At 35.7% G+C, this 13,367-nt stretch overlaps 1 protein-coding gene across 2 annotated transcripts in view; it reads left to right on the forward strand.

Moving 5' to 3' along the window:
- Positions 1-13,367, forward strand: part of adcy6b (adenylate cyclase 6b) — a 43,074-nt gene that overhangs the window by 25,754 nt on the left and 3,953 nt on the right. For both annotated transcript variants that reach the window (XM_067446089.1, XM_067446090.1), the window contains 15 exons: positions 1,190-1,339; positions 1,684-1,805; positions 2,672-2,783; positions 4,278-4,405; positions 4,499-4,657; positions 4,800-4,941; positions 6,275-6,403; positions 8,681-8,709; positions 9,025-9,172; positions 9,283-9,380; positions 10,637-10,724; positions 10,853-10,969; positions 11,602-11,757; positions 11,932-12,107; positions 13,016-13,042. In XM_067446089.1, coding sequence (XP_067302190.1) covers positions 1,190-1,339; positions 1,684-1,805; positions 2,672-2,783; positions 4,278-4,405; positions 4,499-4,657; positions 4,800-4,941; positions 6,275-6,403; positions 8,681-8,709; positions 9,025-9,172; positions 9,283-9,380; positions 10,637-10,724; positions 10,853-10,969; positions 11,602-11,757; positions 11,932-12,107; positions 13,016-13,042 — 1,781 coding nt within the window. The remainder of the gene's footprint in view (positions 1-1,189; positions 1,340-1,683; positions 1,806-2,671; positions 2,784-4,277; positions 4,406-4,498; positions 4,658-4,799; positions 4,942-6,274; positions 6,404-8,680; positions 8,710-9,024; positions 9,173-9,282; positions 9,381-10,636; positions 10,725-10,852; positions 10,970-11,601; positions 11,758-11,931; positions 12,108-13,015; positions 13,043-13,367) is intronic.

A 13,367-nucleotide genomic window follows, 5' to 3' on the forward strand; every position in this document is an offset into this window, starting at 1 on the left:
CCCATTTCCTCACTCTAAAATCCTTGAAATCAGCATGAATGATGTAGTACAGGTAGTAAGACCCTCAGAGATACCCTACCTCACCTCTGCGGAGCTCATGGCTGGTACATCGTGGTCTATGTTCTGTGTTCTTACTAAATTTTAGCTAGATCCACAGAGGTCATGAGTTTCACAGGTGGGATGGATGGATAGAAGAATGAGTAAGAACTTTTAGGACAGTACATGACATGAGTCAGTTTTTTGCCATTCAATAAGCCAAAAATTATCATATGTAGTCAGACATGGTTGAATTGGAAAGTAATCAATCCTTATTAGTTTCCCTTCCAGACTGGAAAAGATTCATAATCACTATTGTCTATTGGCTGATTGAGTGTCTATGTTCTGTTTTTTCCCCCAATCAGTTGTGTGAGGCGTAGACACTATTATCTGTATATGCGTTATTATTGTATTTATATTAGGCAATGGGTATTTAGTAAAAAAAAAAAAAAAAAAAATATATATATATATATATATATATATATATATATATTATATATATATATATATATATATATATATATATATATATGTATATGTATATATATGTGTATGTGTATATATATATATATATATATATATATATATATATATATATATATATATATATATATGTGTATATGTATATATATATATATGTATATGTATATATATATATATATATATATATATATATATATATATATATATATATATATATATATATATATATATATATATATATATATATATATATATATATATATATATATATATGTAATTTTTATTTTAGACTTTTTTTATTATTGTATAAAGCTTATGCATTACAGTACTGGGAATTTGGAAGATAAATCTGATTAATCTTAAGGATTAGTGTAGGCTTGTTTTTTTTTATTTTTTATGCAACTGTATGTTGCTGCATTTAACAATGTTTATTTTAACCAAGCTGTCTAATAGCTGAATGATCTGGTTAATATTAATGAGCTAAGTCTTTACTATTTTGTGACATCAAAATCATGTCTGTACCCTCCTTTAAACAAACTTAGACCCATGTTTAAAGGGGTGGTCTGTTAATCTCTCAGTGATCGCAAACAGGAACAGTCTAATATTTTCCACATCCCTCTTTGTCCAAAATTCATTGTTTCATTACTCTTATTTTTCTTTCTCTGTGCAGTTATATGCCAATGCAGTGATTTTCCTGTGCACAAACATCATTGGCATCTGCACTCACTACCCAGCTGAGGTTTCTCAGAGACAGGCCTTCAAGGAGACCAGAGGGTATATCCAAGCCAGAATACACCTTCAGAGAGAGAACCAGCAGCAGGTTGGCAAGCACTCGAGTACACAAACACCTACCCGGCCAAACATATTTACCTCATGGATGTTCATGAAGCATGGTGATGCATGCTTTGCTTTAGGTCTTAGCACAGTAAGTCCTTGTAGGAAAAGTTGCGTCCCCTTTAAAGCGCTGCAGCTTCAGCCATACACATATAGACAGACGTCTTGATATTTAATATTTTAATTGTAAAATCAGTTTTTTGTGTGTATTTTAGTGTATTTTTTTCCCCCCTAAAATCTGTTCCTCAGAAAAAAAAGTTGTCAAATACTGATATATGTATATGCGTACTTATACACATGTTCACTGGTGTCATCTCAAACCTGATCCAGGAGCGCCTGCTGCTCTCTGTGTTGCCAAGGCACGTTGCCATGGAGATGAAGGCAGACATCAACGCCAAGAAAGAGGATATGATGTTCCACAAGATCTACATCCAGAAACACGACAACGTCAGGTACACAAATGCCAAGAGCAGCACATGGTACTGATGCCAATGTTGTCCTCACACCTCCCGAATGAGAACCGACACTGTTATAACACTCAACACCCACGTGATTAAAGCAGGCGACAAGTCTGGATAAAACACAGACACATTAGACACTGATACTGCTTAAGGTTATCTTTCCCAAGGCTGAAACTATGTTGAATGCTTAAACGCAGATTAGCGTGCTCACAGTCCTTGAGACGTGACTTTCCTTTATTTCCCTCCCCCTTTTTTCTCTGAGGGTCAAGTTTGGATTCAGCAACTTATGATATACCAGAAGTTACACGATCAATTAACAGAAAGCTACATGAAATGACAGCAAGCCACTTTAGCAATGCAGTAACATATCTGGAGCGTGTGGAATTCAGTGCTTAATGAACATGCTGTCCCGCATTCTCCAAGCCAGCTCGAAACATCTGTGTTAGGAAAACTCAGATGTGTGAAAATGGTAAATGTCACGGACCATGTTGGAATCCTGCTTGCCCAATGTTGTGAATTTTATCAGCCATTTATGAAGACAACAGTGCCCTCTATTGTCGCACAATAACGGTGTCCATACAGTGTGTCCATTCTGTCATGTCTTAAATAGTTGTTGATGACCGTCTATCCTCCTCATGGCTATGAGGGCTTTAAGGACACCAACCGAGTCCTGCTTTTCTAATTGAAGGATAGACTGAAGTATTGAGAGTGGCCACCGTCCATTCAGAAAGTGAACTGAATCGATGTTTTTCTCGCTTAGCCCATCAAACCAACTTCAGTGACCCAGACAAGGTGCTCTGTGATTATTGATCTCATTTTCTCTGTCTGTCTTTGTCTTCTGTCTGTCCTCTCAACAGTATACTGTTTGCGGACATTGAGGGCTTCACCAGTTTGGCGTCTCAGTGCACGGCCCAGGAGCTGGTGATGACCCTTAATGAGCTTTTTGCTCGCTTTGATAAATTGGCTTGGGTAAGTGGATAAAACGAATTCATTTTTAGTGTTACTATTTTTTTGTAAGTAACTTACTTTTTTTTTTTTTTTACCTGGTGCATAATAAAACTCCCCAGACATTTTTTGGTCTAATGTTCCAATTTAAAGATGTAAAAATATTTAAAATAAATAATACTTTTCAGAGAATGTATCTTTAATAGGGGTGGTAACACTGTAGAATTATGGTCATTAGTTAACATTTTAATATTAACTAATAATGAACTGCACTTATAAAGCATTCAGTTATCTTTGTTAATCTTAATTTCAACATTTACTAATGCATTATTAAAATCTTGTTAACATTAGTAAATGCACAGTCAACTAACATGAACAAACCATGAACAGCTGTATTTTAACTAATATTAACAAAGATGAACAAATACAGTAACAAATGTACTGCTTATGGTTAGTTCATGTTAGTCAATACATTAACTAAGGTTAACTAATGACCATTATTCTAAAGTGTTACCATAGGGGTTTATTTAGTTTTTCTGCTCTGGCAGAATTTCTTTAGATTTTAAACACAGTATATTAAGCCAAAAGTTTAAAAACCATGGATGTGCCAATTTCAAATTTCTGGCCAGTGGTTGGTTTTATTGGTTGAAAACCAATTAAATTGCCCATATTAAAATCTATACTATGTGAAATATACTATTTATACTATTTTTTTCTCAATAAATTAAAAATAATTTATTTTTTGTTTAAATTTTTTTAAATCAATTGTTTTCAATGCTAGTAGTGAATTTAGGCATTACAACATTTACTATACAGTATGAAATGGATTTGCTATTACATTTTTTAATTTTAATTACATTTTTAATATTCTATTTTTAAAGAATACTTTGCTGTAATGTGAGCACTCCCTTCAAGTTAATCTAAATATAAAAATAGAGGAAATTAACATTTAGCACAATTAAATATGTAACATATATATATATATATATATATATATATATATATATATATATATATATATATATATATATATATATAAACCCTGCTGATAAGCTACTAAGAGTGTACTCACACTAGGCGCTCTGAACTGTGCCCAAATGCGTTTGACTCCCAAAGCCTGATTAATTTGACAAGTGTGAGGGCTCCGTTCCGTGCCCTGGTGCAGTTCGTTTGGCCGACCCTGTCCCGCTTGGAAGAGGTGGGCCAAAGCGTGGTTCGGTTGGGCTCGAGTGCAGCTCGCATGCAGTGTGAGCACTAACCGCGCCCGAGCACGGAATAGCTGTGCACAACTGTCATCGTTACGACAGGAAACACCAAATTATTACTACTTGGATACACTTTTAATGGGGGGGTGAGGGGTGGGTGGGGTGGGGGGGTGGGTAAGAGTTGTAACCTCTTACAACTGTATATCTAACTCTCGCAGCCACCCACAATAATGCTAACCTCATAACATCTTATTAGTGAGGATTTCCTCAATATTAACTTCATAAATGTGCTGTGTTATGTCTGAATTCTTAGGAAAACCACTGTCTGCGGATCAAAATCCTGGGAGATTGTTATTACTGTGTGTCTGGGCTTCCGGAGCCGAGGGCAGATCATGCGCACTGCTGTGTGGAGATGGGAGTGGACATGATTGAGGCCATATCGTAAGTTCGTCTTCACATCATTTTCTATATCGATCTCTTTGCCTCTTAAACACATTTTTCAATTAACGCACATGTATGCTGCTACGTTTGCAGATTGGTGCGAGAGGTCACAGGAGTGAACGTGAACATGCGTGTGGGCATACATAGCGGGCGCGTGCACTGTGGGGTGCTCGGTCTGCGCAAATGGCAGTTTGATGTCTGGTCCAATGATGTCACGCTGGCCAACCAGATGGAGGCGGGAGGCCAAGCAGGGTAAAAGTCAACTCCACCTATCAAAAATGTGATCATGCGATCAGTATTAATTCGTTTCATTTTTAAAGTTGGCTGCAAAGGATGTTGAGATTTGTCTTGAGCAGTGACTGTACTAAAATTCTTACGTTGTGAATGTTTGCAGTCGGATCCACATCACCAAAGCCACACTGCAGTATTTAAATGGGGACTATGAAGTGGAACCAGGTTATGGAGGGGAGAGAAACGCATACTTGAATAACAACAACATTGAGACCTTTTTTGTGTTGGGCTGCAGTCAGAAACGGGTCAGTAACATGATGCAGGCATATGGGCGCTTTTTTCTAGGAATGTGACACTGGCAGTTTTTTTCCCTGTGTGTGTGTGTATGTATGTATATGTATGTATGGTATGTATGGTATGTATGTATGTATGTATGTATGTATATATATATATATATATATATATATATATATATATATATATATATATATATATATATATATATATATATATATATATATATATATATATATATATATATATATATATATTTAAATTACATATATCTGCCAGTGAAACAACAGAAATTATTCGTAAATTAATTATATAATTAATAATAATTAGTAAATTATTAATTATCAGTAAATAATGGTAACTAAAATAATATATTAAAAGTTACATAATAAATGAAAAAAAACATACATTTTATTTTTCTCTTTATTTCATGATAAATGTGTGGTCATGTATACCACTCTGCGCTTGGAGAGATACAGCTGTATTGTGTTCTCGATGTTCCAAAGCAAATGACACTTGTTGTAAAAGGTCTGAAGTGCAAATTTTATCTTCTGCAGGTACAAGAAGGGTATATTTGACGTTGCTCTGCCAGAGAAAGCATAACAAAATTCCTGTCGTGTGTGAAATCCAAGTCTACTCTAAAAATACTAAAGTCTAAGCATGCACAAGAATTTGACATGCTAGGTATTTGTCCTTCTGCATTTTACTTTACCACATTAAAGGATGCGGATATGTGAACGAACGAAAGGAGGAAATCTTCACAATCGTCTGCAGAATGGTTGATATGATAGTGAAGATTTGGGAAAAGGAATATCCAGTGGAATAACTTGTGTAATATTGTTAAATTAGTGGAAACAAATTAGTGAACAAAGATCGCAAAGCCGACCAATGGCTTAAATTTATGGGCTTATGTAACTTTCTCGTTCAGCACATTTCCATGGTTGCAATGTCATATTTAATTGCTAACCTATTATTTATTTATTACTTTTTGCTTCACTCGTGTCGTAATCTTCACATAAAAACAGCATTTTTTACATACAAAAAACATACAAAAAAAGGGTTTTGACGTACAACCGTTGGGGCGGTTGTCAAGTTGACCGGCACAGCCCTATTGTTTACACACAAACTCATTCCAAAAGTCATTGCTAACCCCTGGTTCCTGCAAATTATTGAACAGGGAATCTCGATTGCATCATATTTGGTGAAGGCGGTGTTTTTTTATGCTCTGATACAAATGACAGAATTTTCCTTTAGGGATCAAGAATGTTTCTATTTATCTGAGTTTGCTGGAGTATGGTTTAATTTTCTGTGTATGTGCGCCTTTATGCCAAATTTCTCTTGCAGAAAGAGGAAAAAGCCATGATGGCCAAGATGCAGCGCGCTAGAGCCAACTCTTCAGAGGGTCTGATGCCGCGGTGGGTTCCTGACAGATCTTTCTCCAGGACTAAAGATTCCAAAGTTTTCAGACAGATGGTGAGCTCTGCTCTATCCTCTCTCACGCCGCCTCTGACGGCTCACACCGACTGATCTCCCCTGTACTTTTTTTATGAGTGTAGCAACAAGTCATAATTGAAGCAATTTTCTCCGGAGCTTGGCACTGCCAATGTGCGAATTGATTTTTCCCCTTTTCCAGGCGATGACCGTTCTGATTTCCACTAGTGTCACAAAGGAAAAAAGCAGGGACAGTAATACAAATAAATATTGTGTCAGACCTTATTAATTAGTGAGGGAAAAATTAAAAACTAATGCACAGTTTTTTCCAAATAAACATTTTAAAATTACATGTAAACAATTAATTGGTTTTCCAATAATTTCATATGTTAGAAATAAGAATTTTTTGAAAGATATAAAGATTATTTTTAATCAGTATTTCATATAAAAAAATAAAAAAAATAAAAACATATTTAAGCATTCTTAAAATAACGTTACTTGAAGCAAAATATTATCTTGAATTAGTGACATTTTTCCACTATTATTTAAAATAATGCTTTATTGGTGGCTAATGATTGTTTATATATAATATATTAAAATATATTTTAAATATCTTAGTTTTGCTTCTCAAGTAAGCGTTCAAAATTCAAAATTCAAATCTGTATTTTTAAAAATAAAGCCATGTACTTGTATATAATGTAGAATAATGTTCAAAATAAAATATGCTATAAACGAAAATAGGATTTATTATATTAGTTTTGCATAAGTACATTTATTTTAGAATTTTTGTTTAAAAACATACTTAAAGGTGCTTAAGGGTTGGCTTGACAGCTAACGGTCAAACTAGTTATTGTAGTCCAAATTCCAAATACTGGAGATGGTTGTTTCCCACTCCTCCTCTTTAGACTCGATGTTCACGTGGGTTGCCAGCTTAAGGACACATTAGGAGTGACAGCAATTGACAATGAAAGCCACACTGTTAAGTTGATGAGTTGATTTATCCAGGTTTTAATATGCTCTCGTTCATAGAGATTTTTAGATGGATGCAGAAGTTGGGTAGAATCTGCGATCTCTGATCTCTGTTATCCGCCAGCTGGCAACCTGGGGTGTCGAAATACTATTGGGTAAACTGTAGGGGTGGGGAAAAAAATCTATATTCATATTTTCAGAAACTGAATTTCAGCTTGTATTGTGGCAAAATTTCACCTTAAACCCATGACGCGGAAAATAATAATATACTCATTTAAAATATATTTTTTATACTGTAATGTCACAATCAATCAGTTACTCTTGCTCACACACGTGTCCAGTGAGCTGTGTGTGCGACAAAAGCATTCTCACATAGCCTATTTCTGGCCATGGACCGCTCTGTCCATGTTTATATGTTAGTTACGCGTTAGTTAGCACTGCAATGCAACAGAACTTTGCTTGCTTTTGTTTGTTTGTTTGTTTGAATGAATGTTTATCTAAACAATAAAAAGTTGATTACAAAAAAATAGGCTTGCTGTGATATTAACATCACTGGCTGATGCTAACAATCGTAATATCATTGGCCTCCCACATTGCGGCTCCCAAATTTGCTAAAGTGAAAGTAAAATGCGCACAGCCATTCATAAATGCTGTATTAATATTGCTGTACTCAACATAGCATATCTTTAAAAAATCACAATAATATTGTATCGTGGCTTAAGTATCATGATAATAACACAGCATGAGCGATTCCCACACCTAGTAAACTTGACAGCGTGCAGTTTTGCACAGACCAAAACAAAAACAGACATTCTGTCATGGAGCACATATTTCAAAGTTAAATAACTGGCTGTAGCATTGGTTTTCTAAGAAACAAGTTCAGGAATTTTGCATGTATCCTAAATATCTGCAAACATATTATGGTATTTTTTAATCAAATCAAAGTGTTAAACTTGCATACAGCATTTTGCCAATAGAGTAAGTACTTAAATTAAAATAATTTCAACCTATATAACATGTACTATAAATTAAACATACCATGTTTTAATATATTCAGATTATACTATAAACTAAAAAAATACAGTATATTATCTTAGATTTGCTTCTTAAGTAAATTGTTGTCTCATTTAAAGAGTCTACTACTTCTTACTGGAAGACCCATTCCTTGTCTCTGTCAAGCTCTCACTCTCTGGCTCTGAATGTAATTCAAAGTCCCTGAGTGTTAATTAAAGCGGCAGTGGCTCTGTGGGGTTGGCTTCGGAGCTGTCTGAGATGAAACTCACAATGTGTTTTTCTACTTCCAATGTGTTTTTACTGCCCACTGTAACTAATCTACCTGTCTCTTTTCAGGGCATAGATGAAGCCTCCAGCAAAGATAAGTGAGTTCTGGTTTTATTAGGACACAAATCCATTCTCTCTGGCTCTGCGGGGCTTATGGGTTAGATTTCACAGGCTGTTTTCACAATCTGTTAGACGCTCTAGGATAGAGCTAACATAAAATGAATATTTTAGACCAGGTTTCACTTCAGGAAAGCCAATTATAAAACTACTAATACATAATAGATAAAAAATAGCAGTTTGTTGTGAGGATGAACTAAAAGCTTTAATATTAAAATATATATATACAGTGTACAGTATACAGTGATATATACAGTGTCTTTTTTTAAACTGCCATCTGTTTGTTCTTTTCCCAGCCGCTGTGCCCAAGAGGCTTTAAATCCAGAGGATGAGGTCGATGAGTTTTTAGGTCGCGCCATTGATGCTCGCAGCATTGACCAGCTGCGGAAAGACCACGTCAAGAAGTTCCTGCTCACATTCCAAACACCTTTTTTGGAGAAAAAGGTCTGTAGAACATGTATTTAACACTGTCTAGCACTGATACAACAGGTACAACCTCAAAGTACTGAAAAAATGTCTGAACCTCTAACTGTAACATTCTTTTTTGCTTTTAGTATTCAAAAAAGGTGGATGATCGCTTTGGTGGTTATGTGGCCTGTACCCTCCTTGTCTTCTGCTTCATTGTTTCTATACAAATCATCATACTTCCGCAGTGAGTGGTGTTGAAATATTAATATTAATTACACTCACCTAAGGGATTATTAGGAACACCATACTAATACTGTGTTTGACCCCCTTTCGCCTTCAGAACTGCCTTAATTCTATGTGGCATTGATTCAACAAGGTGCTGAAAGCATTCTTTAGAAATGTTGGCCCATATTGATAGCATCTTGCAGTTGATGGAGATTTGTGGGATGCGCATCCAGGGCACGAAGCTCCCGTTCCACCACATCCAAAAAGATGCTCTATTGGGTTGAGATCTGGTGACTGTGGGGGCCATTTTAGTACAGTGAACTCATTGTCATGTTCAAGAAACCAATTTAAAATGTTTCGATTTTTGTGACATGGTGCATTATCCTGCTGGAAGTAGCCATCAGAGGATGGGTACATGGTGGTCATAAAGGGATTGACATGGTCAGAAACAATGCTTAGGTAGGCCGTGACATTTAAACGATGCCCAATTGGCACTAAAGTGTGCCAAGAAAACATCCCCCACACCATTACACCACCACCAGCAGCCTACACAGTGGTAACAAGGCATGATGGATCCATGTTCTCATTCTGTTTACGCCAAATTCTGACTCTACCATCTGAATGTCTCAAAGGAAATCGAGACTCATCAGATCAGGCAACATTTTTCCTGTCTTCAACTGTCCAATTTTGGTGTGCTTGTGCAAATTGTAGCCTCTTTTTCCTATTTGTAGTGGAGACGAGTGGTACCCGGTGGGGTCTTCTGCTGTTGTAGCCCATCCGCCTCAAGGTTTTGCGTGTTGTGGCTTCACAAATGCTTTGCTGCATACCTCGGTTGTAACGAGTGATTATTTCAGTCAAAGTTGCTCTTCTATCAGCTTGAATCAGTCGGCCCATTCTCCTCTGACCTCTAGCATCAACAAGGCATTTTCACCCACAGGACCTCCGCATACTGGATGTCTTTTCCTTTTCACACCATTCTTTGTAAACCCTAGAAATGGTTGTGCGTGAAAATCCCAGTAACAAAGCAGATTGCTTAAATCACCTTTCTTTCCCATTCTGACATTTTGGAGTTCAGGAGATTGTCTTGACCAGGACCACACCCCTAAATGCATTGAAGCAACTGCCCTGTGATTGGTTGATTAGATAATTGCATAAATGAGAAATTGAACTGGTGTTCCTAATAATCCTTTAGGTGAGTGTATAATAAGGATTTTTAATTCATGTTGAGATCTATATTTGCAGTGTCTGAATGATGTTGTGGATTTTGTCTTGCAGTACACCGTTAATGCTGGGAATGTTCATCAGCATCTTTATTATTCTCGTCCATGTCCTCTTTATATGTGCCATTTATTCATGCGCTAAGGTCAGTCACTACCTAATCTCGATCCTTCACATTTGTACAGTACATGTGTAAAGGAAGCTTTATTGGTGCTTTCTGATTTATTCACATATTGTTCCTCTTTGTCTTTCCGGTTACTTTTCTTATTTCAGCCTTTCCCAGTTAGTTTGCAGACAGTGTCAAAGAGGATCGTTCAATCCCGCATCAACAGCACACTCGTTGGAGTCTTTACAATACTGCTTCTCTTCATTTCTGCCTTTGTTAATATGGTACGATTCTCATCAGAGTTAGTTGCTCTCTGAAATTTTGTCATTATAATTCAACACTAATATCAGCACTCATTCAATAATTTTAAACTCTAAAATCAGTTTAATTGAACTTTGATTTGTTTTGAAGTATTTATGTATGCAATGGTTATTAGTAGGAGTAGTAGTAGTAGTAGATGTAGTAGTAGTAGAGGTGGTGGTATTAGAAGTAGTAATAGTGGTGATGGTAGTAGTAGTTATGGTAGAAAAAGTAATAGTAGTAGAAGTAAATGTAGTGGTAAAGGTGGTGGGGGTAGTATTAGTTATCGTAGTAGTAGAAGTGGTAGGTGTGGTAGTAGTAGAAGAAGTAAAAGTAGTGGCATAGTTTGTTGCTCTGGTTGGTTGTAGCGCTGTCCTATTGTGTGTATTTTTGTGTGAACTATCCCTTTAATTATGTATTCAATATTTAGGATTATTAAATATTGAGAAAATGAATTAAATGCTGAATTCACAAATATTAAGAATTAAAAAAAGTGAACAAAATTTTTCAAAATGTTTTTCCTGATTCCTGACCGGAAACACTAAATATGTTTAATGTAAAAAGATAATAATGTTTTGTACTTCAATTTTTTTTTTTAATTTCTCCATCTTTTCAGTTTACCTGTGACCTGCAGGATGTGTCAGAATGCATGGCTGGACAGCTGAACAATTCTGATTCAGTCACGGTGTGTGTGCTGTATAATCTGACTGAACCAGAAGGGGACCACGTCTTCCTGTGTACCGGGAAGCCTTCAGCATGTCCTTCACCTGAGGTCAGTGTGCACATGCATGATATCTCCCTACTGAGGCTCAGTGAGCAGAGAGTATCTGAACAGAGTGAAAAATTGTGTTTGTAGAATTTCTACAATTTTGCCCTTGTTGTCATAGTAAGATTATTATGGTATGTTGTGTGATAGACTTGACTGGTTATGTTCCTGTGTTTCTAGTATTTCACATACAGTGTGCTGCTGACTCTGCTGTGCTGCTCGGTGTACCTGCACATCAGCAGTATAGGCAAGCTGGTCCTCATGCTCTTCATCCAGGTCTGCTTTCTGCTGCTAGTGGAGTGGCCCCTAGTCACTCTGCTAGACAACGCCGACCTAATGGTCACCATCAATGCACTGTGAGTCTTGTTCCCACCACTGATATAGTGCAGATGTGTAAAAAGTCGGCATGTAAGCCAAAAGCACTAAGTTGATGCTAAAATTACAACAAAACGACAAATCTTTCTACAGTATCATCAGTACAAGAAAGTACAGACTCAGTTGGCTATTTACATACAATCTGTGAAATAAAACAATATTGACAAGAACAATATAACTACTCAGGTCTTTTAATTTATTTCTTCATTTTTTTTAACCATTTTTATGGAAAAAACATGAAGCTGTGTCTGATGATTTTTTTTTATTTTATTTAAAAATTAAAAAAGTTTGGGTACATTTTTTGCTCAGTTAAAATGTAACAGTGATTAACAGGAACATGCAAACTGACTGTAATCTCTTATTGAGAAATGTACAGAAATAATTAATTATACAATTTCTTTAAATGACACACTACACAGTCTATTATGTGAAACAGTTATGTGAAATTGTTAGTTCACCCAAAAAATGAAAGTTTTGTGATTTAATTACTCACATTCATTATTCATGTCATTCCAAACCCATCGGTTTATCAAATGAAGATGTTTTTATTAAATCTGTGGGTCTTAAAAAAGTCTTAAAGGGCACTACAAGTCCCTATATAAAAATAAATCAAGATTCATTTTTTTGCCATATCACCCAGCTCTACTTCATTTGATAAACAAAGGTCTTACAGGTTTGGAACGGCATGAGGGTGAGTAATTAATGACAGATTTTTCATTTTTGGGTGAATTATCCCTTTCATTATATATGGGGACAAACGGTACCATTTAATGCAAATGATCCATAAAATAGCATTATTTTTTCAGGGTCTTTATGCTTATTTGTCATTAGTTGGGAATATGTTCAGTGGATCATTTTGGTCACTAATGGGAATGTCTTTTTTACGCAGGTATTCTTTCAACGAAACAAATTATTGGTAAGTTACTGCTATGCTTTATTTTCCATCATTATAAGAGAGATGGTTCAACGACAGAAAGAGCTTTAGAATGAGTAATAGATTCCAGTATTTGCATGTAGTGCGTATTTGTCGGGGGAAAAAATTCAGTATGTTTTGAAAATTATTTATATTGGGCTCTCCTGAGGCCAACATCATGGTTTTGATTCCCAGAGAAAGCAAGAACTGTTAAAATGTTAATGTATACTCTGAATGTAGTGTGAAGTCCAATTCACAATTAGAACAATAACTTTAGATATATAACTATAAAGATAATTATACGATGTCCACATCAGCGGAAGCTATC

The sequence above is a fragment of the Pseudorasbora parva genome, chromosome 6, assembly GCF_024679245.1.
Source record: "Pseudorasbora parva isolate DD20220531a chromosome 6, ASM2467924v1, whole genome shotgun sequence".
In the NCBI taxonomy this organism is placed as follows: Eukaryota; Metazoa; Chordata; class Actinopteri; order Cypriniformes; family Gobionidae; genus Pseudorasbora; species Pseudorasbora parva.